The sequence below is a fragment of the Grus americana genome, chromosome 5, assembly GCF_028858705.1.
Source record: "Grus americana isolate bGruAme1 chromosome 5, bGruAme1.mat, whole genome shotgun sequence".
Classification (NCBI taxonomy): domain Eukaryota; kingdom Metazoa; phylum Chordata; class Aves; order Gruiformes; family Gruidae; genus Grus; species Grus americana.
In genome coordinates, this window is record NC_072856.1 from 12541412 (window position 1) to 12568870 (window position 27459).

The window sequence follows — 27459 nt, forward strand, 5'->3', positions numbered from 1 at the left end:
CTGTTCCAGAGTGGTAGTTCCTGTGATTCTCTTGATAATTGCATTGTTGACACAGGAAAGTAGAATCCCAAGCTAGTAATGGAATCCTAAAACTTTAAGGTAATTTCTATCTTTCCTACCTTTACTTTGTCAACTTTGTACATTTATCACATTACTAGCAAAATACAAATAGCTAAAGAAGGATAATGGCTGCTTATTCATTACCATTAGACATAATAGACACAAATTTATCTCAAAATAATAAAATTGGTCTTTAAAAATTAGTATAGGAAGATATTTTTCTGGAGATTATAATTTTTGTCATTATATTAAATGAAAAATCATTAAATAAGTTTTATTTGGGTAAGTGGGTTCATCATAAAAATCTGTACATACTATTGGGAAGAATCATATGCGTCTTTCTAAATATTTTTGTTGCTATGACTTTATAGTACCTTCTCAAAAAGCATTGTGAAAGGAGCGAAACGTGCTGGGAAGATGACAATTGGACGCCAATATTTGTTAAAGAAGAAGACAGGCACAATAGTGGAGGAAAGAGGGAATCGCCCAGGCTGGAATGAAGATGATGACATCTCTGGTAATAGTAAAACATTTTTTTCCATGTTCGTTGATAAGGCTATCCTATTATGCTTCCATTCCAATATATGAAATAATATCTTCAAGAAGAAATTGCAGTCTTCCTAGACAGGAAAGAGAAAGATTTCAGATATGTACATTTAGTGAGTGTTTTCTTTTGTGAGGACAAGGCAAAAGAGGAAGTTGACTTCATTCAGTGGTAAAGCAAAATACTAGGTTATTTTTTAATTATCAAACTATTTTCATACAGCATCTTTTTATCATTTTTTTACATCAGAATAACGTTGATGGAACAGCACAGAAGTATGCTGTAGTTCCCATTTATCTTTAGACATCATGACATCTGCAGTTAGTCTTTGATGAGAAAGCAGTAATCAGTGAGATTCAAGAAAGGGCAAATACTATGGGAGACTTTTGCGGATATGGAAGTGATAAATTATTTCTGAAAGCAGCAGAAGTCATTACTACTGAAAATACCATTTTTCCAAATTTTGGTTGAAAGGATTTGGGGACAGAAGGTAGAAAGTGATTTGGGCACCTTGTGTAGTTGGTATGATGGCGTGGAGTTTGACTTTCTTCCAAATACTTCTTTTCCTACCATGTGCTGCTGTCAGTATATCCTTATCTGGACCAGTGCTAATTTATAATAAACCACTAGAGGGAACCAGATTCTCCTGTACATAAACAGGTATTGTTTTGTCATACCATTCTTTCTTTTTTTTTTTTTTTAAAAATAAGCCTTTCAGATAACAAAACGTTATCAAACACTAATGATTTCTTCAAAACATCAAACAAGCCAATTTTTTCTTTTGAATATTTGGTCAGTGACCAAGGCAACTTATGTGACTTCTGCTTCAGACAACTTTTATATATCTGCTCATGATTGTGTTACTGCACTGTCTCTGTTCTCTCTGAAATGGAAGAAAGCCATTCCAGGAAACCTAAAAAATATTGATTCTCTTCCTTCCTTCCAGGTAAAAGTGGTGGGGGAAAAAGGCAAAAAGAAAGGATTACAAAATATAGAATGTCTTTACAGTGATGAAAAAATCACGTTTTTTAATTTAATTTCCAACATCTTCCTTAAGTGCTGAGTTAGTATGCATTCTCATGTTGCAGATTCTTTGGGTCAGAAGCAATTCTGCAGGCTGTACCTGCATGATTTTTGGGTGGGTTTGTGTCCTTCACCCAGAGACACCAAGCACAATCATCCCTGTGTATTCGTACTTCTCTTGATGATAAAGAAATTCTAAAAGGTTTTGCATTGCTGACATACAAAACTACATTCTTCCATGAACGCAGATGTTATATAAACATTAGTGATAGTCACTTTGTTACTCCCCTAACAAAAATACAAAAATATAAATTGTGAGGCTTCTTACCTGCTGCTTTCCAGATGTTGTGACTGGGAATGAGTAGTGATCAAAGTCTGACAGCTTTTCTCTCCACGCTGCACTGACACCTCAGGTATAGTCAGCTGACAACAGTAGTAACTCTCTGCTCAGACAGAGTACAAATAGCCAAAGGAAATTTGCTATTTAATCACTGCAATTTCTTTTATATTGACTGCTGTGAATGACTTTTTGTTTGCAAGTCTCAAAAGCTGATATACAGGAAACTATGCAACTATACCAACAATTAAGCAAATGGGAACTATCTGCAGCATGTGATGCATTGTCTTAAAAAAAAGAAATGTTAAAGATAGGGTTGGAAGGAACTTCAGGACATCATCTACTCCATCTCTCTGCCCTAAGGCAAGATTGACATGCTTAATCTGTTCCTTTCAGATGTTTACCTAACTTTTTCTTAGAAGCTTTCAAACATGAAGGTTCCACAACTCTAGGCAATTTGTACTAATGCTTTAACTGTCCTTAATGCTGAGGGGAAAGAACAAACAACTTTCTGATATTCAGGCCTAAACATTTTCTTGCCACAATTTAGAGGCTTCACTTCTTATTCTACCACAATATACATATAGAAGAGATGATTCCCTTCATTTTGATTGCAATGTTTAATGTATTTATGGACTATTGTAATATTTCTCTTCTCTGTTCTTTTCTGGATATTAAATATCTGGAGTTCTTTCAGTTCTTTATTAGTCTTGATAGACTTCTGATCATCTTCATTGCTCTCTTCTCAGTCATCTTCAGCTGGTCCACATATAACTTGCAATGTGATTTCCAAAACTGGGCACAGTACTCTAGGTACTAGTTGTTTCTAATGAACACCTAATTTCCCTCCAGTTCCTCCCCATGCTCTTATTTTCATAGTTTAAAATCACATCACTACTAAATTCTCTTTTCTATAGGTGATCATACTGGTGTGTTCCATAAAATAGGAGACTGTAAATCCCACTTTTACAAACAGTCATATCTCAGGAACAGTGAAATAGAGGGATTATTCCTCTTCAAAATCAAATTTAAAAAATCCATTTTAAACTTGAGACAGCAAAACATCTTCATCTCCCTCTTAGGTTAAGGACACAGATATAAGCTCTTACAATCTCTAGCTTTTTAAGCACAAGCAAATGTATTGCAAATTCTGATCACCAATATACCTTCTTTTGTGAGAGAAAAAATGCATTTAGAAAAAAAAAATTTCAAAAAACACACCCTCATCTTATCTGAACCAGTTATAGCTTTCCCTTCAAAACTGTAGTATGCCCAAAAATAAAATTCTTTCTAAAACTCATTTAATTTGTTCCTCATTAGTGCACTTTATACTTGTAAATGTTTTATACCTTCTTTCTTAACATGGCAAATATGAAAACACAGTAAAAAGAGGAGATATCCACAGTGCTACACTCTTTATTCTTTGGGTCAAATAGAGAATTGTTGGTTTTGTTTGAGCTGCAGGGGCAATAAAATTATTCATTGAGCTTTTATGCTAAGATGCACCCAAAAAAAAAAGTATATAGATTCTACTCCTGTAAATTCTGAATGTTGTCTACTGCCAGTAAAATTTCAATTGTATCACATTTTTTTATTTTTTAAAATAATTTTAATTTCCAGTTTTATAAAGTCTTGTTTTAAATTTAAATCCTTATATACTTTTCAGTGCCTCATTCATGAAGAAACACTTCCCCTCATACACACATATTTCAATGCTTGAGGTTGTAGCAAGTAACTGATACATGCTGTGAACAGTAAATCTACTTTCAGAAGTATTTGGAAATAGTTAGAAGTGTCAGTAACAGGCAGGTGGCAGGTTTTGTACAAAGACCTTGCTTGACTTGAATTTCAGTGCAGTTTGAACTTGTGACATGGTTTTTATCTCTCATGGTTAAAGGTTTTTCTGCTTTTGAAAGCACAGCTGACGTGCACAGCTGAAAAAAAGCTGCTGTTTGACACTGAAACAGGCATTAAGAAACTAACAGTTATCTGTTGTGAAATTATGACAAACTTTTTTTTTATTTGAAACAAGCCTTAAAAAGATTACATCTTTTGAAGATAGTTTAAAAGAATTACAAGGTCCATTTTATCTTGCATGTTTAAAAAACTTATGTGCACATTTTTCATTATTTTGTCTCATGTACGTCTTTGTATAGCAGCTTTTCATAAATTGTTGAAAGAAAGATTATCTGCCTTTGATTCAGTTCAAGTGAATATATGCGATAACCTTTTCCAGGATTTTAGTGGGAGAGTTATCAGCCATGCCAGTTACAAGTGAAGTAGGTAAAGTAGGTAACTGTGTGATATATTCAGGTTTCCTGACTAAAATATTATTTTATTGCTTATAATTTATATAAACAGTGGTTTGTATGTATTAGTTCTTGTCATTCGTCACTGACAGTAAGACAAACTAGTATTTTGTTCAGAAGAAAGTAGCAGCATTTTCTGTGTAACTGCTGGCCTCACCAATAGCAAACTCTTAATGATTTTTAAATTTAGTTTCAGATGACAGTGAGCTGCACACAAGTGGTACCCTAAAAGCATCAGAAAAATCAACAATGGAGCAGTTAGTAGAAAGAGCTTGTTTCAGAGACTATCAACGTTTGGGACTAGGAACCATCAGTAGTAACTCTTCTCGTTCAAAAACAGAATACTTAAGAATAACTGCACTGAACAGGATGTATTCACTTTGCAGGAGGTGAGTTTACCAATTCAGTCAAGTAGTTGAAAATAAAGATGATGTAACACACATACCACATGATCCATCCATTTAAGCAACTTATACTGAGAAAATTTTTGTCTACAATAGGAGTGTTCAACCAGTGACCTTGAAGCTATTTGTATTCCACTCAGAGATTCGTCTTCTGGTGGCTGCATATGTATTCATCAGATTTGGGAAGAGTGCCAGCAATGGTAGCCAGCAGTGAGCTTTCAGAAGCTCTGTCAGACAGCACGAGTCTTCCTTCCTAGGTTCCTTCTATAGCCCATGGAAAAAGATTGCCCCTAGGGCTTTTGGAGGAAACTACCCTAAATACTCTGAATTGCCTTTTGAAGGAGTTTCTCTCTCTTGGCTTTCTACACTGATGTCTAAATCATTAGGCTACTTTTCAGCTTTCTGACTTAGCCAATAAAGTTAGCTGGTAGAACTCACTTTCGTGGTGTGGTTTCTGTAACTTACTGTGCTGGTAGCAGAAATTATTTGTGTAATTTATTTGCCTATTTGTTCCTAAATAAAAAGGCAAGCCTCAGAAACAATTATATGTATTTTCTTCAAATAAAAAACATGTTTTAAAATTGAATTTGCCAAATATCTGTACATTTTCATTATGCTTTGAACATTATGCAGAGAACTGTTTCTTCCTGTAAAACCATGAGTTTTTAATACTCTATAGGATTTTTTTGGAAAAGATAATATCTGAGTGGATTACAAATCTCAGGATAGAAATACTTATCTAGTGCCATATTAGTTTGGTTACTGTTTTTTTAAGAAGTAGACTGTAAATATTATGTACATTGATTTTGTTTGTATTACATACACTCAACAAATGTCAAAGAACTGAATTTACAGGAACAGTGTATATTGTAGAGGAACAAAGTTATTTAGTAAGCACTAACTTTTCCCTGCTCCTCGTCTTAGTTTCTTCTTAATATATGAAATTGGCACTTAAATTGAGTATTTTTTGGAGGAGACAGAAAGTAATCTTTCATATTGCTTGAATCCTTCTCTCACTAACATAAGCACAGCTACCATCTTGCTGAGTTTTCTATTTTTAAAGCTATTGCATCAGTGAATTTCCTAATCTCTCAATGTATTGTAGTGTTTTAAAAAGTACACAAAAATGCAGTTTCAAATACACTACTCTAAGGAATCTGACCGTAAAATTTAAATGTATATTGACATAAACCAAAACCGATTGTTTTAGTTGTGATACTTTAGGCAATCTAACATTCTTTCCTTTCAATTCTATTTCATATACAAGTATCAAAACAAAACTACTGCATCATTTGCACACCTCAAAAATTGTTCTCTCTGTCATGCTTAAAAATATGGCTTCATTATAGTAACAAGAGAAATACTAAGAAAAATATTACCAAATAAAATACAACCTTAAATGGAACGAGAGTAGTAGTGACAGTCTTACAATTTTTTTGTAATTAAAGTTGTTTTTAAAATGCACTTTTCTTTACAAATTAATGTATTTGCTAGGATTGGACTAAAAATGAGAATTACTAAATAAAAAATAATTCTAACAGTTGAGAGATATTTTCATTAAGATATGTATTTAGCTTGTAATTTTAGGATTTTTTTTTCGTTGATTAAAGTTTTAAAAGCAATTTTAATTGCTGTTCTATTTTTTCACCTTTTTGTCAATACAGTTATCCTGGGCTTCTGGTAGTACCTCAGTCTGTTCAAGACAGCAGTCTGCAGAGAGTTGCTCGCTGTTACCGTCACAATCGCCTACCAGTTGTCTGTTGGAAGAACACTAAAAATAGTACTCTTCTACTTAGATCTGGAGGATTTCATGGAAAAGGTGTTGTTGGCCTCTTCAAATCCCAAAACACACACACCACAGGTGAGTTGATGCAGCTAGACTTACTGTATAAGTAATTTTATATAGAAATATAAAATATCACAATGTGTAAACCCTGCTTAAGAGTTGAAGACAAAATGTTTTTCTTCAGGCTTGTTCCACTTTGTCAGGCAGAAACAGCATGATGTTTCCTGCATTTACATTTTTTAATCACTTCCTAATTGTACTTCCAATTCAGACACTAATTTTAACAGGGCTATTTAGATACTAATTTTAACAGGACTACCTTGAAATTTCTTTTGCCATCTCCAGCTAATATAGGTTATTGTCTGTTAGTCTCCAGCATAGAATCTAATTGGATCATCATTGGAGAAAACTATTTATAAATTACCATTGTGGTTTGTCAAAATGTGCTCAATCAAATTCTTTGACACTCTCTTTATCTCTTAATCCAAATCTTGGCTCTTATGGTCAGGATACCAAATCCTGATTTAAGCAGCTATGACATTTTTGTTCTATAGCAAGTCCAGAGGTGGCTGCAATAAACTAGAATTCAAAAAATTTTGTTTGGCATTTGAAAAAATTCTGACTCGTTGAGACAGGACACTTTTTTGTCATCATAGTACAGCCCAGGACCTGACCTTCATCTCCTTCCCTCCCTTTAAGTCCTTGCGACTGGACACAAATGGGTGGAGTTTTTCTGGTTAAGATTATTTTTTTAATTTTTCTTATTTTTGAGGGGTTTTCCCTTAGTTCTATATTTCGTTACTGGTTTCTTAACTTTTTTAAGTCATAAGATTTTCTTAAGTGGACTGTCTGTTTAACTTCAATACTTTCTGAGAACATCATACCTTCTCATCTTGCTTTTTTTTTTCCTCCACCCTCTGTTTTTAAAGTGTGTCTGTTTCCTCTCTGCCTTTGCTTTCAGCTAGGCTTTTGCAGCCACTTCTCTCTCTTTGAAATGGCCCTTCTCCATGTCTCCAGCAACTTAAGCAACATCAGTAACAATTGGAAAATGATTCTGTTTCTGACATCTGTAGAGTAGTCATCTGAAACAACATGTGCGTAAAGGATTATGCAGAGGTTTTCAGAGAAGGAGTTGTGGTTCTCACAACAGTGCAGCCCTGCGCTCCTACAAGTTACCTAAGCGTGTGAGAAGACACTTCCTGAAGTTACTGGTGAAGGAGCAGGTGTACTGTCACTAGGGAACAGGATCGTTACTTTTCATAATTAGAGATCCTTTAATGTGTGTTATCCAGATGTGCATGCACTGTCCATCCTCTTTCCTCTCTTCTTTATTCCATTAAAAAGGTCAGATTCTGGGGTTAGGGTACCTTAAGGGCATGTAGATTGTGTCCGTTGATGTCTCTAAATGCAGCAGAGTGCATGAACACCAGTGTCTTTTGATTATGTATACTCTCAGTGAATGGGCAACATATCTGAAGGAACCTCCAGTTATAGATAAGTAACCTTCCTTTACTGGAATGAGGAAGAGCTGTTTGAGTATGGTTTTAACTTACTTTTGTTAAAGAAACAGTTCTATCTGTTCTCTACACATTTTTTTTAAAAGGCTGAAATTTGCTGGCAGGTAGCACAAACTTAGAAATATTACTTTTCATTCTGAGAGTGAAAGGAAAACAACATTATCTCTATTCTATTTGTATTGATCACTGGCTAATGAATGTTTTAAGTAGTGACCATGAGGTAACAGACTCTTTCAGAAGTTTAGCTTTGTGGAGTGGAATGCAAGAGAACATTGCTCGGTGCTGCTCTGCAGCCAGGTGATGAACAGCTGAGCATTCTTTGTCATCAAAGGAATGGCTTTTTGAACCTCTGATGGACAAACCATGACATTTTCAGTGCTCTGCTTTACATAATAAGCTTTTTATTTTGCTACGCTATGTATTTATAAATATATTTGTATTTTAATGTATTCCATTCTTCTTGTGACTCTAGCTCCTGCTTCTTTAGAATCTTCAAGCAGTATAGAACAGGAAAAATACCTACAAGCCTTACTGAATGTGATATCCGTCCACTGCAAAATGAATGGCAGTAATACTCTCACTGTTAGACCAACAATTGCTTTGTCTCCAGGTAAAATTGGTTTATAAGGTGCTTTTCTATGGTTACGTTGAAAAGTAAGTTTATTCTGATTTGGTGTTAGTTCGATGTCCCATATGAATTCTGTTGTTTCTTTATTGTTGTAGTTTCCAGATAGCCTATTTTACTCTTAGTTTCAGTGAATGTGTTTTCTGTATGTAAAGGATGCTTATAATCTTTCCCAAAATATTTTTCAGTATTCTTAATCTGACAGTAAATGATTATCTACCTGTGGGTCATAGTTTTTCATGAAATTCACTTGAGTATGATGGCCAATCTTGAGGCATTAATAATTTATTACAATTCTGTAACAAATACAGTTCTCCGGAATGTCAAGGTGTCAAAATTTTCCAGTTGTTTTTTTATATATATATCAAATGCAACAATTACATTATTTAACAAAATTAAAAGCAAAGATGCACTTTAACGTCTTTTGTAACAAAGTCTATTGAAAACTGTATATTGAATAAGAGACTGCAAAATTTAAGAGAATGCAAAATACAACTCTTTCATATAATGAGAAAATACAAGACTGCAAGCTCAGATTCTGCAGGAACAGATACACTGTTTAGCTGCAGTAGCAATGGACATTTTAATGTGTTACATACTTATAATGGGCTTCTAATGTCATTTCCAAGTAGAGCTTTACTTGCAGTGAAAACTCTCAAATTACACTATTTGAGTTATACATATGTGGAACCATGAGGAAAAGAATCCATTCTTTATTTCAGTTATTATGTGATGAAACTCGGTAAGGTTTATGTGAAGGTAACCCCAATGTCTTAGAAAGAGGAGTATGTGACTTGAAATTGTGTATGTCTTGTCTTATTCAGTTGGTGGTAATTGGCCTAATACAGCCAAACAGTGGCTTTTCCTGTAAAATAACACCATTCCCAAAGTGTGCATGCTTTGCTTCATTTATTGTAAAATATGTTGATTGCTTAGCTGTATCTAACATCCATACTGTTGCCAATGTATGCATCTGTCTTAAAAATAAATCTGAAGTACAAAATTGGCAAGAATTAGCTGTATTGTGTGAAAAAGGGCATTTTTATCAGTTATGTTAAATGTTAGTCTGAGTAACGCTGTAGCTTTTTAATCTTCTATTCTTTTTTTGGCTGACTTTAGGCACTGAAAGGAGGGCTTCAAGAATGTCTACTGTGTTTAAGCAGGTAGTGCCAGGACATTTGGATGTAAATCTGTCCAATAGCTTTGCTCCAGGAGGTTAGTAAGACTAGCTCAAAGTCTATTATTTGAAGTAATAAATGATAACAAAATGTCAGTGAAATAAAAATAATTGCACTGCTCACCAAATCATTACTCTGTGAAACAACAAAATAGAAATCACAGATTAGCCTCAGTCCATAACATTATTTAAATATCTAAGTCCTTTACTTACCATTGAAATAAAGCTTGTTTGATGTTGGAAATAAATGAAAAATTAAGCACTCAATTAGGAATTATGCTTCTAAATACTTTGTGATTCATCCATATTTTTAATTTGTCTAAAATGTATGGCCTGAAAATGCTTATTTTATATTAGGATTGAATGCACTTTAGAATCTCCAATTCCAGATCATTCCGACATTTGGCTGAAGATTAACTGATGCTTCGTAAAGTTACAAATAATCTGTCTGAATAATTTTAGTCTAGGTAAAGGAGGGAGTTATGTGGCCAGGCTGTAATAAGCAGGGAGATAGCAGTGGGTTCTTTGGAAATAGTTATTCTTAGGTACAAGGGCTCATCAGCGTCATTTCTACAAGAAGCTTTCATTCTGTGAGGTGGATTCCAACTACTTTTACTCTTCTAGTCTGATGGAATTGTTTTGATTTTTTTATGTGCAATACATGCATAAATTAGTATATCAGATTCCTTAAATATATGTTTGTTAGGATAGGGATGAATCTATTTTCCAAAAGGGAGCATTTTATATTTTGTCTCTTACATTTTAGCCCTGAAGGCTGCTCTTACAATTATTTCTAAGCATCTAAAAGTTGCTTTTATTCCTTTTTCACTCCTTCCAGCTTTGTGAGCAGTGCATTAACCGTCTTAGAGCAAATGCAGCTCAGATTTTCAGAGGTGGGAGTGAGACAGGCTGTAAGATATCTCATGTAAAATTAGTTAGACCTACTTTGACCTGCTGAGGTCCATTCCAACTTAAATTATTGTGTAATAGAAAAACTGTAGCTTCATATAGGGAAGAATAAAACAATTTTGTAGAGAAAAACTTTCAAAAGAGATGGACGGGATTAGAGAAATGAAGGAATGAAGAAGGTGGGGGGGAGAGAGAAAGGAAGGAAGGAAGGAAAATGCTCAGAGCTGTATAGAGAAGTTACGTGAGGATTGTAGAAGAAGGGAAGAGAGGAAGGGCACTTAAATGGCGATCCCCAAAGAATGGAAAATTCTGTGCGTTTTCATTAATCATAGTATATGCACATTTCCTATCTAAAAGTTCTGTTTATGCCCTCTGCTCACTGTCTTGTTATTGTAGCACATAGAGATGAAAACCCAGTGATTTTAATTGGATAGGTAAAATGGGTAGTGACCTAAAAGAACAGGAGTTAACAGTGTCTGGAGTTCTTAGATAAATTGGTGACTGTGCCCAGCTTGACTTTGTACTGAAATAGTGAAAATGCTGGGTAGCCGACTGCAGACATTTAGTTGTATTCCACCCTCTTGTGTTGGGACAAAAGTGCCAACAGTGAAGTGGTGCTGAGGGGCAGTGAAGGTGCTCCAGATAAGTAAGGGAAAGCTTGGTGTTTGACTGTGTGAAAGTTGTCTTTTGAAGATAAAAGGGTTACTGAAATAACTATTGCTGGGTTTTGGGGTTAGAGTTTGTGGTAAGTGTGATAGGATGAATTTGTTGCTACTCAGTGAAGTAAAAAAGGAGTCTCAAGGCAGTATTAGCTCACAGACATGTTGTTTTCTTGGACATTGAAGTCGCTTGGCTAAATTTCAGCATTAATCAGGAAGAGGACAGAGAAGTTAATCTTGTGTCTTGCTGGATTGATGCCACACCTGCCCTATGTATCTGAAAGGTGTAATTACAGCCCAGTATCTGCAGTCTATTCACAGTTCAGCAGGATACGTGAGGACTTTGCTGAAACATGAGAATGTTTGACAAGTACAGTGGGAGCCCTAGTGAAGGTGAGAAGTTGACAGGATGAGAGAGAACAGGGAAAGGGAATATCTCCCTGTAGAGAAGTAAACACTAGGTTTTTTAGATTAGCTGACAATTCTTCTAGAAGAAAATCTAAAATACACAAAGTATATAGAATCTATAAAATTATTGTTCTCAAATTGATTCATGTGGTTTATTATTGTAAGTTTTTTTTACTACTTTTTCACAGCTAGTTATATTTCACATGTAAAGTAGTGTCATATGGCTGTATGCAGGACCAGAAATACAGGGGTTTGGTCAGCTGAAAAAACAGACTGATTTTATGCAGGCAGTCTAAAAATGATGATGTCACTTGCCTTCATATTCCTAAGAATGACTCAAAAAGAAAAAAGATAATGCGGTTAGCTAGTTACTTTATCATAGCAAGCAGCTATGGATTATGCGCTACACTGTACAAAATACAATAGCAGTGTTTTTGTGGTTTTGATTCTGGATCCCTCTTTCTTTCTTTGTTTTTATTCTCACACATACCAGGGCTCAAAAGTCAGGTTCAGCTGTGATACACCAATTGAAAATGACATTTTCTATTTTTTGTGCCAGACACTGTGTTTTTAATACATATCCTTTTAAAATTTAAGTTAAAAGATATGTGCCAGTGCTTGAATAGTAGTTCTCATTTTTAAAAATCATCGTTCTATTCATCAGTTGTCCTGAATATTTGTGTCCGTGTCAGGTATGGTTTTTTACTTTGTCTGGAACATTGTAACAAAGTAGTTGCCTAAAGCCCAATTAAGTTGTTTCTGATCTGAAATATTTGGCCAAATACTTATGTTTCATAAGATATTTTCATCCTTGGACCTTTTTTTTTTGGCGATACCCTGGTTTATATCTTTCATAAGAAATGTAAGTTCACTCAAAATACATACCTTTTCTTCTTATATTATTTTATAAGTATAGTGTGGTTCTACAGAACAGCACTTCTTACTTAGCATTGTTGTGTAATTTAGTAAAATAAAATGTCTTCTCAATATGATTTGCTGCTATTGGAAAAATACCAGGATATTTATAATTAATAAATACAGACTCTACTCAGACATTTATTTTAAAAGCAGGAGACATTAATATTTTGAGTATGTTTTAATAGAATATTTGTATTAAAAGAAGTTGCTTGTGTTGATGTGGCTTTTGAGCCAATAATGCACCCTCTGATAAGCATATAAAGCTCCCACTGAAAATGGGAATTTTTGCAAGGAGGGAGGAAATCTTTGTGTGGTAGGTATTACATGTTTTCTAAATTATATACTTTTACACAGTCCTTTGCAAATGTTTGTAGGCGTACAGAACTACCATTTTGCACTCTGATTTGATTTTGAGGTCTATCAAATTATGTACCTAAGACTAAAACTGTTTTTAAAAAAAGCACTAAGGTTTGGGATTTTTAATTAAACTAACTTTCAGCTGGATAGAAGCTTTCAGTAAAGTATTCAGCAGAATGATTTAATTGTTACATTTGGTATTACAATTATGGAAAAACACATGATGGCTTTGCTACATGTTTGAAACTATTGCAATGACAATGAGAATTACTCCTTTTTTGATAAATGGGTACTTCCTTCCCATTTTATATTGGTTTTCTGGCTTGATTGATGTTTTGTCTTGTGATGACTAAGATTTGTGCTGTCTGATAAATCATGTACTATAAAGAAATTCAATATATACTAGATCTTTGGAAATTAATAAGTAACCCTTTTCTTTTCTCCTGCAATGTGTCTCGCTGCAATGTGCATTCCATTCCTCCTCCTTCTGTCTTAACTGTTATCTACCAGTGCTTGGGTACAGAGATAAATGTTTCACTCATTCAAATTCCAAATCAGCAACTAAGGGAAGAGTCCATCAAGGTACTGTATTCTGTGTCCTGAAAGCACGTTCTTTTCTACCATCTCCATAACTACTACAATATCTTAACACATGCTAAAGTGATACTGACAGAAAGCCTTGAGTCTGCATTAACAAAATTTTGGTTTTGTAGTTCAGTCTTGTGGGTTTGTTTTGGTTTGGGGTTTTTTTGGCCATTGAATGTATGATCCAGTGACAGTGATTAGCCACACACTTCACCATGTTATTCTTTAATAATGTTATGATCTAATGCGGAGTGGTATGTAAAAAATGTTCTATGTGAAAGTTTTAAACAGCAGAAAATTAATTCTGCAGAAGAGCATTTAGTATTCCTACTGCTTCAGTAAAATAGCTAAGAAATACTGTTACCTAGTCAATTATTTTTCTTTCAAAAATTATTGTTAATGTTAGTGAACAGGGAAAAATTTATTTCTGCCAAATTAGAAAGTCATAACAATATGATATATGCCAAATAATGAAAGCTAGATACTGCTAACAAAAAAAAAGGCAAAAAATACTAGGCAAAATTAGAATCGAAATATAATAGAAATATAACTGTGTCTTTTAATCACTGTTATCCATCACTGGTAAACATATTCATCTGCATGTATTTGTAACCAGTTTTGTTACTTTTGATGTTCTACAGGTGCTAATGATGGCCTACATTTGTAAAATGTTAGAAAGTGTGACAGCGCATTTTTTATATATCATCTTTGGGGATAGTTGTCTGTGTTTGAGCTAGCATTTTTTCATACCAAATGAACAAGAAATTATTTCTCTTATTAAATGCTTGCTGTGATTTCTGCTTTGTCTTTATTATTTCATCTGTGGTAGTTCAGATGAAGAAAAGAAGTTTATGTTAAACATACTACTTTACTGTGTGAGGCATTTTATAAAACTGGCTGTCTTTGAAGTGGAAACTGTTTAGAACTGTTACCAATTCCGAAGTTCCTAGCCAACCATTCTCAGCTACTCCTATTCGTTTGCTCACATCTAAGACTAGCAGCCAGACAGGCAGACAAACTAAACTGTACAGACAGTCCCTGTTGAGGATTACTGTACAGAATTATTCTTTAATAGAAACATAATCCTTCTAAAAAGTAGAATAAAATTATTTTGCTGGTTGAGTTATCTCAGTGGAATTTTACTGTTATCTGCAGCTTTTTTCTTCTATGCAAGAAATGTTAACTATGCGTATTATTGAATTTTACTGAAGGGGTTGGAGGGGTTTTTTTGGTACTGTATATCTAAATTTCTACTACTACGAGGTATTTCTGGTGCCTCTTTTGGATATCTTGCTTCACAGATCTATGGACAAGAGTCTCTTCTGATAATCTGATTTACTGCATATTGGGTTAAAGAATTTCACACTGCCATTTGAACGCCAAATTTAGTATCCTTTAAGGGATTTGATTTTCAAGTAGTGCTATTTATATTCTGGAAATCAAGTACCTTTCACATACCTCACATTGGACACACAAAAACAGTCTCACAAAATCGTTGTTAACTAAGGCACAAGAAACAGAAAAATATTTACTCCTTGTCTTTTCTTCTGCTGGTGCTAAACAGGCCTTGGCAATCTGGTTTATCACTACTTTAATGTTGAAATCACAAAATTACTTAAACATAATCAGATCAGAGTATGTCTGTATGCTGTAGGAATTTCCTCCTCTGGAAATGACAATATAGCTGCATCAGCAAGGCACAATATGCAAACTGAAAATGCTGTTGAGAGGCATAGTTATCAGGTTGGTACAATGCCAATCAAATATTGCTGTGCTGTTTGCAGATGTAAGTCCGTAGGTCCACGTCACACTGCACTGTTTCAAGCTCGTGTTGTTGCTGGCTTTGGGATTTCTGTACCATGCCCTACTGCCAAAGTAATGGTGATCTTACTGCCAGATTAAAACTGTAGGACTGTGATCTTCTAGGTATCCTTCTCTGTACTTACACAACTGTACCGTAGTCACATCTGCTAGAATACAGTCTTGAAATACATGATTAAAAAAAGAACTTCCTTAAATTCATTTTCATTTCTAATTGTCCATTAGACATGGACAATTAAAAAATAAAATTCATGGCATTCTGCATTTTAATCATGGCATTTCAAGAGTAAATATGGAATACTTTTATCCTGAAATGTAATATTTGAATTGATCATCTTTATATACATTTTAATTATAATACAATATGGTTGATACTATTACATAGTGTAGGGTGAAAGGAACACAAGAATTCTAGGTAGCAGAAAATATTAAGCGATACTATTTCCGTTTTTGAATAAAGTAATTGTATAATACTCTTACTAGTTAGACTTCCAAAATAATATGCCTTTGACAAGGAAATACATTAAATTTTTATCCCTAATTCTGAAAAGAACAACACTAGCAATTTCATTTCCATACACTTGAGTGGAAGTTAATTACTTGCAAGTTGTGATTCATTTCATCATTGTATTACTGATATCATAGCAACCATTTTCTCTACAACAGAATGCACTGTGCGGATTAGTATCTGAGGTTAAATGACAATGCAGTAGGATGCTTTTGAGTTTTTGTTATGAAAATATTCCTTTCCAGTACGTGCTGTTAATTATGTCCTATGAGGGATGCAAATGACATGTTTAGCACTCTACTTTCCAAATTATGTTTTAGCATATGCCTTAATAATTATGATTTCCAGTGCCTCATGCAAAGAGGATTTTAAATATCTTTCATCTTTTTGAAGGTGTATGGGCGAGTCTTCGTTCAAGCAACCGATTTATCAACACTCAGACTCCATTCATTGATGTTGGTGCAAGACTTGCAGGGAAAGATAACACCACTTCCTACAGTAGCAGCACTTTTCTGCAAAGTCAGCTTCTGAGACGGCAAGCAGCGCTCTATATTTTTGGAGAAAAATCTCAGTTACGGGTAATGGCAACTCTTTTTTATGTTAACATAGGTTTTATTTGATTTGAGTGTAATAACCCTAATGTTTTTACAAAACAGTAAATAATATTCCAGATAAGGTGAATGGATAACTCTCTTAAAGCTGTAAACTATTAGGCGGATTATTCCCATATGCAGAGTAACAATTAATGCTGTGTAACTCAGTGGGGACTGGGAGGGTGTATGTGTGTGAAAATCAAGCTCTGTGGTTATATAATACAACAAAGTTAACATAAATTAAAATATACTAAATTATCTTAAAGAGCAGTTAAAGATCAGGCTCAAATTCACAAAAGTTCTAGGGGTAGAGTCCTCTCTGTCACTTTTGGTCTAGTGTTGATGTGTAGTAGAGCCAAGAGATACAAAGATAGGTATCAGATGACTGGAGGAATGGAATAGCTTTTGTACAAGGTAAGAGCATTCAAACTGAGAAAGATGTGGCTAGGAAGGAAATACATTGCTAGGCAGCAGTGCATCCAGCAAAGCCTTCATATTCGGATGTCACCATGTCTTCGCTGTCTCAGCTGTCTCCCTGCATTGGCTCTGCAGGGAGCAAGGGCAGCAAGTTTGGCTGTGCTCGGTGTAGCTGCTGGGATAAAGATGAATGATGGGACTTGTAGGCAGGTGGAGTGGGGCTCGTAGAGCAGCAGTAGAGCTTGCTGCCCCTTTCAGAGACTGTTCAGAGCTATCCCAAGGAAGTGCTGGAGTTCTGTATCTGTATGTTCTTGCTTTCAGAACCATGCTTAATTACACCTAAATACTACTGTACTCTGATTCTGCTGACTACTCCTCTAATGTTCAGCTGAGTCATCATCTCAGTGATTTCTATTTTGAGAAACATGAAACAGACGTATTTGGTAATTTGAAGTGCAATTTTATTTTTCCTGATGTGTTGAAATATGTTATGAAGCAAATGGAATGTTGTTAGTCAGAAAAGCGATTACCAGAAAAGAAAACCTTCGTTACTGTGGGCAGCACTTAAATTCACATGAAGCCAAATTGATGTGTATAAGGCCAACCCAGAAGTCTGTCCATTCTGATTTGATTACATGAAGAGGACCATAATGTCTACAGTTTCATACACCTTTTTGGATAGATTTAATATTTTAGATGCAGTTGTTTAAGAAACAGGTATCCTCTACATGAATTCTTGGTAGTTTTACTTTTTTTCAGAAAATGTTTGCAGATTATTTTTTTTTAATCTCTGCATTCAAAGATTGAGAAGTCAGTTGTTTTCTACTTTCTTATTTGAAATGTGAGCATACATAAAATAGAATGTATTTTTTGAAATATATAACTTCCAAAAGCAGTTATTGGTAGTAAGTTATTGGTATTCAGTTGTTTTTGAAATTATGTTATATCAGGAGACGGAAGAATCATGCTGTATCAGAATGATGAATCAAAATTCTTTGCAAAGTTTGTTTCTATTTTGACTTTTCTTTGTCATTTCAAATGTTCTTTTATATCTTATTTGTATTTTCAGTTGTATTTTTACATGATGGTTATATAACAGGTATTCGTTCTTAGTCCATTTTTACTTTGTCTTTTATAATTGGTTTGCAAATTCGTTTTCCTTTTGGTTTCTTCATTACACATTGGTACACAGAGTAGTCATTTTTAATTAGTTAGATTTCATTTGACATTCTATCACTTTCTAATATAATTAGCATAACAATAATTTACAGAAATATACTGTTAAGTCTATAATCAAAGTGTTCTGATTTAATATAATAAAGCATAAGAATATAACATAAAAGACTAAACAGAAATTTTGAAAGTAAACATCATTTATCATTATTCCCAAAGTTTTCAAACAGGTCTATTCATATCAGTTTTTCATCTTGTTAAGTGTTCTTTTATAACCATAACCCCCAGAAGGCTCTGGCAAAGGAGACACTTCGATGAAAAGGTAGAGGAAGAGTAATGCAAGAGAAATGATTACATAGAATTAAATTGCCATAATCCAATAGTAACAATTATTCACGTTTCTATTTGCTTGATTTCTTAATGAATGACAAGCAAAGAGTTCAATGATGGATCTAAAGATACGTAGTAGAAACATCTTTAGTTTTCTGCTTTGAAGTGACCTGTGGGCAAAAAATTGACGTTGTTCAATGTATCAGCAGTCACAAACTAGGTGGGGATAATATGTAAGTACTTGGTATAAATTAAAGCATTTTTAATATATTACCATACCAGTGTGTATTATTGTGCAGAATATGAAAAGAACTGACTATTGGATGTACAAACAACAAGCATTGGACAAAATCAACATGAAATATTCTGAAATCCAGTAGAATGTGTGTAATTTGGAAATTGTTTAAAAATCAATACTTCAAGGATCCTTACAATTATGCTGGATGATTTCTTTGCTGGTTTAGAGCTTACAGGTTTTTCACTTTTTTGTTTTGTTTTGTTTAATAATACAATTTTGCTGAAGATGAGTTATCTCTGGGCATTTCTAAGGAAAAGTGTATTGTGTTAGCAAATGTAAGAATAAAATTACGTAGTGATTAAGTGATGCTTTCAAGCCTGCTGTCATTGATTTGTATCTAGTCTATAAGATCAATTCAACTTTTGTTTTTGTATAAAGAAATCTTTTTGATTTTTGATTGTGAAGTATTTTCCTAGCTTTTGTTAGCATCCTGCTAACTTGGAATTTGCTGGCTTTGTAAAGGGCTTGGCAGAGCATGCATTACTGATCTTGATTCCTGTAAGGACCTGCTTTATTCTGCTAAATATCATGCCACATAAATTGATGATACAAACAGAAATATATAACATTTTAAGGAAATTGTGCTGCTTTTCACAATTGCTTTTATCATACGTTATTACAACTTATTATTCTAAAAACAAGTTTGGTAGTTGAGCTATTGAATTTATTTTTGAACCATGCCAAAATATAAACAGAACTAAATCTGAGGTTTCACTTCCCTACATTTTTGCTTGGCATCCTATGAAGCAGCTTAATGAAGATTATTTGCAGTCCGAGTTTAATTCCATGAAAGAGCAATTTCTGAAGAAAACTGCAAAAGTTTGCTGTGAAGATCTTCAGTGATGCTTCATACATGAGAATTGTTTTTCCTAATAATGTTCTCCTTATTAACCTTTTCATTATAGTTCTTTTTTTTCAGTTAGCTAACTTGATCTCTTAATTCAGTCCTCCACTCTTATTGCTCATTTTCTATATGCAGTAAGTAAAACAAAACATTAAGAATTCTGCTAGGAAAATCTCTTTGAAATTACATCAGGTATTCCCTGACTGCTATTCTGTGTTGAACTGGGTTGGTTGTCTACTGTCTCAATGTGCAGTGACTGCTTAGATGAGTCAGCTAGTTTGCAGGTTTGGAGGTTCTTTTTGGATTTCGGGGTTACTTTTTTTTCTGCTTTATTGAACTACTAGAATCTCATGCACTGTTGGTATGTCATCCATACAGTTATTTTAATTTTAATTCATTTATTGTTAATTTGCTCTAAAAATCCTGAAGGAAGCACATTACGTTGTGTATAAAGAACTCAACAGATTTATCACTCAACTTTGGTTTTTTACTACTATTATTACTAGTATTGTTATTGTTACTAAAGATATGACTGCTGTGCAATACATTCTGCTGTTATGAGTAATAGATGGGTACTTTATTATGGTACATTTTGCAAGTGTTGTAAGGATTTTTATTATCCTGGGCAGGTGTTTAACTCAACAGATATTTTTAATCAGGAATTGAAATATTTAGCAATAAAGCAGGCAAGACTGAGATTTGATGAGACTGTCAGTGAAAAATACACTTCCCTTTTAAATTATATCTGCTGTTGTGCTTTTCAAACAGGGATTCAAACTTGATTTTGCTTTGAATTGTGAATTTGTTCCTGTTGAATTCAGTGACATCCGACAGACAAAGGCCAGCTTTAAAAAGCTGATGAGAGCTTGTGTTCCCAGCACTATTCCTACAGATTCTGAGGCAACATTCCTTAAAGCACTTGGGGAGTCAGAGTGGTTCCCACAGGTAATTTATATGACACATAATTCCAATAATCTATATGCAGTACTGCTTACACAAAATAAATTTCAGGCTCTTTCTGTCAGAAATATTGTGTTCTAACCAGCTGTTCTTTGTTCCTTGTAATTATTTTGCATACTATCAATTCTGTCATTACATAAGCATTATTATTTTAATACAAAGTTGTGGTTTAACCCTGATCAGCAGCTAAGCACCACAGTCACTTGCTTACTCCACCCCTGGTGGGATGGGGGAGAGAATCGGAAGAGTAAAAGTGAGAAAACTTGTGGGTTGAGATAAAGACAGTTTAATAGGTAAAGCAAAAGCCACATGCGCAAGCAAAGCAAAACAAGGCATTCATTCCCCACTTCCCATCAGCAGGCAGGTGTTCAGCCATCTCCAGGAAAGCAGGGCTCCATCACACGTAACAGTTACTTGGGAAGACAAACACCATCACTCCGAATATGTCCCCCTCTTCCTTCTTCCGTCAGCTTTATTTGCTGAGCATGATGTCATATGGTACGGAATATCCCTTTGGTCAGTTGGGGTCAGCTGTCCTGGATGTGTCCCCTCCCAACTCCTTGTGCACTCCCAGCCTACTCACTGGTGGGGTGGGGCGAGAGGCAGAAAAGGCCTTGGCTCTGTGTAAGCCCTGCTCAGCAATATTGAAAACATCCCTGTATTGCCAATTCTGTTTTCAGCACCAATCCAAAACACAGCCCCGTACTAGTTTCTATGAAGAAAATTAACTCTATCCCAGCCAAAAACAGCACATACAGTCATAACATTTGCAACTGTGGGGGGCATTTTTTATAACATAATTTATTGTTGTTTATAACATGGAATAAGTAGAGATGACCATTTTATCTGCCTACATATGGTCTTGGTTTTAACTGCTTTTTCTTATTTTATGTATTTTAAAAATCAGGAAAAAAGTATAGAACAATAAATGAGCCTTTTGATTTTAAAACCGATATTCTAATCTTCATATGTGTTCCCACCCTGAATTTCCATATGCACAAGTATTTAACAAATAAGCTAGCATCTATTATCTGTTGTGGAATATGGGGACGTGTTTGCAGGGGAGAGGGGATTCTATGTGTGTTAATCTGTTCTCTCTGAATCTGTTCCTTTACTTCCCTATCCCATATTCCCTTACATAAAGATTAACCAAATAAAGGCAAGACTTGGAAGTAACTTTGCAAGATTCAAATTAAGGAGGATGTGGGAAAGATCTTGGTAAATCTACAAGCATTTTAATTACAGTGAATGTTTTTTAACAGTTGCATGTTATGTTTGGAATCCTCTGCTGAATAAATTATTCTAAAATGCAATTAATCATAGTAAGCAGAATAGACTCTTATGCTGATTTCTTAAGGAGGAAATATATGTGAGTAACACAGTCATTTCAGTAATTACACATCAGAAAATGTACTCCTGGTTGCAATGTGCTACAGTGCAAGGAGGGGCTTAACTTCTTCCCTTGAGATGTGATCACTCCTTAGAGAGCATAGGACCTGGCCATTGCTGTGTCTGGCCACCATGTTCTTCAGGAAATGGAGAAGGGGGAAGAGCATGAAGACTTGACTCCCTCATCGTGTGAACATTTTCAATCACAGCGTAGTAGAGCAAGTTGATAAGTGCAGATAAATGAACTGAATGTTACTTTGATGAAATAAACATGTCCCTGTAGAAGCCGATCAAGAGGAGATAATAACATGGGGGTTACTCTCTTTTGGCATATTTGAGAAGAAAAGTAATAGTGTACCACTCTTTGCTCAGGACTAGATCAGTGTGACACGCTAACTGTGTGACATTAAAACCACATTGTGGTTTAAATCATGTCGTATATGACTTATGTGATAAAGTTAATTTATGACTGATTTGACACATTTTCTACTATTCCTGTGAAAGGACATAGATCTGTCATCTTGGAAGTGTGTTTTTATTGTATTAAGCTTTCCTGGGTAATAGAAGTTACACAGTATTGATTTTAACACACTATAGGCTAAATATTTCTTTATAAGGGTGTGAATACATAAAAAGAAATTTGAAGTGTTGCCCTATCGTCTGAAGACAAATGATAAAAATAGTATTTTGCTTTTTTTTGTTTTTATATTGAATCTGTTTAACCAGATTGCATATCAGCTTCTTCATGAAGGAGGGCAAAAAACAGCCCTTCTTATATTCTACTACCTAAGAAAGTATAGAACAACTAAAAAAACAATTGGTTTTAAAAGTAGTTCTCTTTCAGTCTTTTCCTATTCAAAATTGCAGGAAAATTAGTTTCTTTTATTTTCTAAGTAATGACTATATGAATGTTCAAAGGAGTTAAGTGTTCTCCATCAAAATTTCCATGGCAATATTCATAGGATTTGGGGGAAGGGGTTTAACAGGGAAAAAAAATCAGACTGCCCTAAACAAGGATGAATTTTCTAGGGTTTAACTGTTGTTTGGTTGATCCTTTTTCTCCTTATTTTCTCCAATTTAATTTTGTTCTCCCTGACTCACTTTCCTGTGCCTTCTGTACTTTCTGAACTTAATTTTTTCCTTGCATACATGATCTTAGATGTCTGTTGCCATCTTTTGTTTATTTGTTTTCCTATACTGCTTTCTTCCTTCTTTCAGGCTTTTGTCTTTCCTACTGCTGCTATTGGTTGAATTGTATTCAGTGCTCTGCAAAGAACAGTTTCATTCTACTGTAAAAACTGAATTGCTTACATATTGTCTGTTATGTTGTTTACTAAGAATGCTGTCATAGTATGACAAATATAGTAGAAACATCATATAGACTTTCCTTTTAGTAATAACAATGAGAAGTCTCATACTAAGATAAATTGTTCAAATTCACCTAAATTTTTTAACCTGCTTATACTTGTCATGTTCGAATCAATCTCATTCAAGTCAATAACCTTCTCAGAGAAATTAACTGATCTGCCTGCTCAAGGACTTTTAGTATCACTGTATAATGAATATTAGAATGCAAATAATTAATGTGTCCTCTTTGCATATGCAAAATCTAAGAAATACTGTTTAATCTACATATACTATTTCCAGATTATAGAAATAGGGTTTTTCTGTGTTTATTTTTAGGTTTGTGGTTTGATTTTTTTTATTATTGTTGTTATTGTTATTATTAATTTCCAACTTCCATGAGATTGAGCATTAGAAACACTATCTTGTAAATCTCTCACATGGATTCTACCATCAAAGTACTTAGTGACTTTATGGAACTTTAACATTTCACAGGAAATGATTTTAGTGTTAAGCCCAGGACGGAATTTCTCTACAATAAATCTGTCAACTGTGGTGTTCCCATTCTCCTTTTTATGACAGCTATTTTATTACAGTACTCATTGGTTTTAATAGTTTAAGTTCCTATCTTCAAATCTTTGCTTAGTTTTGTTGTAGTTCAGATGAAAATCCTGAGACTGTTACATTTTATAGCTTTCTAATCTGTTGCATCAATGCATTTCTCTGTGCTATATGTATATTTCAGAATACATATTTTAATATTAAATATGAAAAGATTCTATATTAATATCTAGAAATTTATCTTATATTTGAGTACATTACTTATTTGTAATACTTTATAGCTTCACAGGATAATGCAATTGGGTGTGATCATCTCTGAGCTACTGGAAAATGGTTCTTCTGTTATGGTTTGTTTGGAAGATGGTTGGGATATTACTGCACAAGTAAGCTGCTATTAAAACCTTGAAATAGCTAAATATTAAGAAAAAACACTAGACAATACTTTTTGACATAAGTGACTGATAATTTAGTATAACGTTAATAAATTTGTCTTGTGGCAGCTGAGAAGAAACTAGAATGCATGAATCCTTGCATTCATTTGCAATTTACACCATGAAAGAGTTCTTTAAAATGAATTTGTTCCAAAGGGACTTAGTTCTAAGGCTTAGATATAAAATCTGCATTCCTGCACCTGACCATATGTAAGAATGAAACCTGAAAGTTGCCACACACATCATTTATCTTTGTAAACATAGTACACTTTAAACACAGGAGGGAAGGAAAGGAATTCTTTCTCCTGCCATTCAGTTTCCATAAATGAAGTTAGGAGACCACACACAGGGAGAAAACTAAGTTTGTGTCAAAGTGACTGTAACACCTGCAGCAAGCACAGATCTCCAGAACAGATAACTTTGTGAAACAAACTATAAATTAGGTGAATGAAGACCTGCTGCCTCATTTTATGGATGCATTGTGTCCATGTAGTTGCTTCATAATTCAGAAGATAAACACAGATATCAATAATTCTACTAAATGAAAACTTCATGTGCAGCCAGCATCATAATATCAGGTAAACAAACCCACAAAAGAATGTCAACATAACTATTGGAATCACTGTCAAAAAATGAAGAATAGAGAAGGGGACATACATAGCTGGAAGTGAAAGAAGTCTATGCTACATTTTAAAGTCCCCTGAAAGAGACTATAAAAACAGGCTGAAGTTGGCTGGTGAGCATCATAGCATGGCAACACTGCAGAAACGCTAAAGTCACCCTCAGGACCAATTCTTTAACCCTTTCTTTGCTGAGGTAGCCGATACTATTTTATAAATGTTTACTATCCTTATTTTATTAATAAAAATGCTTTTATTTCAAATTTAATTTAAATGTGGTAGGCATTATAATGACTTCCAAAGTCAAGCTCAAGTTTGACTTTTATAGATATCATAAAGTCTCAATTTAATTGAAGCTTCATGTGAGATATTATTTGGTTTGTTTCATAAAAATAGTTAATGCATGTGGTAAATACTTGTAATTGAATTTATATGAAAGCTTTTGTTTTCTTGAACTATAAACAGATTATGGAATGCTTATATTCATGGACTAAAGTGTTTTCCTAACTTCTGTCACTCTTAACACAATATATCCTGTCTTGTGATCTAGGTAGTATCTCTGGTGCAGTTACTCAGTGATCCTTTCTATAGGACACTTGAAGGCTTCCGAATGCTCGTGGAAAAAGAATGGCTCTCTTTTGGTCATAAATTCAGTCAACGTAGTAATCTGACTCTGAATTGTCAGGGTAGTGGATTTGCTCCTGTTTTCTTACAGTTCTTAGACTGTGTGCATCAGGTAAGTCAATCTTTATATAGTTTACAAGAAGAATTCATAAATAAGTGTGTAGATGCTGCTGTTTCAGATGTTATAGATAATGGTTTGAGAGAAGACTAGTAACCTCCTTCTCTAGCTTTTATTAAAGTGAATGGATTTCACCTCAAGAAGAGCTGGAATGGTTGCCTAGAGGAGACTGACCTATCCACACAGAACAGACTAAGAGGGATGGTTGCCATTATGGATCTTTTAAGGTCATTTATGCAGAGATTTCAAATAGACGTTTTTTAAGCTTAAGACAGGCTTTTGGCAGTCTGGAGTACCTTTATTCAGAAGAAGAAACTGACTGATTTTTAGTACAGTGACTAGACAGTTTTTAATTCCTTGTGCTTGATGATGAGCTTTGAGGCCTTGTGCTCCATCAATTCTGGAAACAAGCAGCTATAAACCAGGGGGACCTGAGATGTTCTTGTTTTTTATAAATACTGCATGTTCAGAAGACGACGAATGCTAACAGTTATGTTGTGTAGGAAGAAGTTAGATTAAGAGTACTACACTCATTTCAGGTTAGTTCTAAACTCTGTCCTTTTCTTCATCTCAAACCAGTAAATATAAATGCTTTGCAGAATCTCTGTCTATGCAAATACAAGACAGGAGCTTGCATAGTTCCTCTTGTACATATGTCTTTTCCCATTTCTCTCATTTTTGTCGCTGAAAAAGCTGAAAAGACTCCTGGACATTATTAACCTGTATTAAAATTTGTGGATGACTGTGTCTCACAGAAGATGACTGTTAAAGAATCAGCCTTCTTACTGGGAACAGACATTCATAGTGAATACTTGCATGAAGCAGACCCTGAAAGAGAAGTTTCTTAACTCTACCTGAAGCAAAGTCCACAGATTAAATAACTTACTGAACCAATCTTTAGATATCTATAGGAGACTGATAATGAGTGAACTTGTAAGAATATGAGTAAAGACTTACTGAAGAACATGTTGCAGAAAAGAAATTTTTTTTTATCCCAATGTTAAGCATCAGCAGCCATCTTATTGCTGTCTTGCAAGTTAATACATCATATACTTGGACTTTGGTTCGATTCGTACAGCATTCCCCTTTAGAAAACTTCAGAAATATTTGTCACATCTCCTGTTTCATCAATCTATTTCCTAATGGCTGTGGCCCTCAGATTAATTTTTATTTGAAATGGGGAGATTTCTCTAAAGAGAACTGCATTTTTCATTCAAACAAGTTAATCTGCTCGGTTGCCACACTAACTATTCCTTACAATAGCTTAAGCTTATTGCTCCTTTTCTGAAGTAGAAAAAATAGTCTTGGTTGCAGTGGCTACAACAGGACAGAATAGCCATGTCTTCCAATACTGAAACGCATCTGCTTGGTGGTTCCATTCAATTCTGTGTGGAAATCATTTGTCTGGTGCTATATTCTCTCTGCTGTCAGATGTCTTCTCCAGACTTTAGTGAGCTGACTGAATAACATTGTCATTTAGTAGAATGGAGTAAACCTACATTTGATTTCAAGTAGTGGTGTAATTTTGAAGTGAATCCCTCCAGCATCTCCCCTTACCATTTGTTGATGCTGTTTTGGTGCATGCGTACTAGATTTTTCTTGGAAGAATTTAACCCAAAAGTTCTGCTTCAGATATGTACCAAACGTTCACCAGGTCTTAAAAGGATCTGAACCAATGATTCATCACTTAGCTTATAACCATGGGAGTCATCAATGTACAATGGGGTCATCAACTCAACTGGACTAAATCTAGTCCAAAGTAAATTAAATGTGTAGTATAACTGCAGGGACATCAGCACCAGCTGCTTCT

At 34.5% G+C, this 27459-nt stretch overlaps 1 protein-coding gene and 1 long non-coding RNA gene across 8 annotated transcripts in view; one reads left to right on the forward strand and one right to left on the reverse strand.

Annotated features, from left to right (window-relative positions):
- Positions 1-27459, forward strand: part of SBF2 (SET binding factor 2) — a 268358-nt gene that overhangs the window by 219586 nt on the left and 21313 nt on the right. For 4 of the 7 annotated variants that reach the window (XM_054826388.1, XM_054826389.1, XM_054826392.1 and 1 more), the window contains 10 exons: positions 432-577; positions 4464-4662; positions 6342-6538; positions 8453-8590; positions 9725-9820; positions 13544-13615; positions 16341-16525; positions 20371-20547; positions 24138-24239; positions 25458-25643. In XM_054826388.1, coding sequence (XP_054682363.1) covers positions 432-577; positions 4464-4662; positions 6342-6538; positions 8453-8590; positions 9725-9820; positions 13544-13615; positions 16341-16525; positions 20371-20547; positions 24138-24239; positions 25458-25643 — 1498 coding nt within the window. The remainder of the gene's footprint in view (positions 1-431; positions 578-4463; positions 4663-6341; positions 6539-8452; positions 8591-9724; positions 9821-13543; positions 13616-16340; positions 16526-20370; positions 20548-24137; positions 24240-25457; positions 25644-27459) is intronic. The other 3 variants (XM_054826394.1, XM_054826390.1, XM_054826391.1) reach the window with 2 other exon arrangements.
- On the reverse strand, positions 564-6422 carry LOC129206694 (uncharacterized). Its single transcript, XR_008577263.1, has 3 exons — positions 6326-6422; positions 1956-2070; positions 564-680 (listed from the first exon to the last, which is right to left on the reverse strand). It is a non-coding gene; the product is annotated as an uncharacterized LOC129206694 (long non-coding RNA).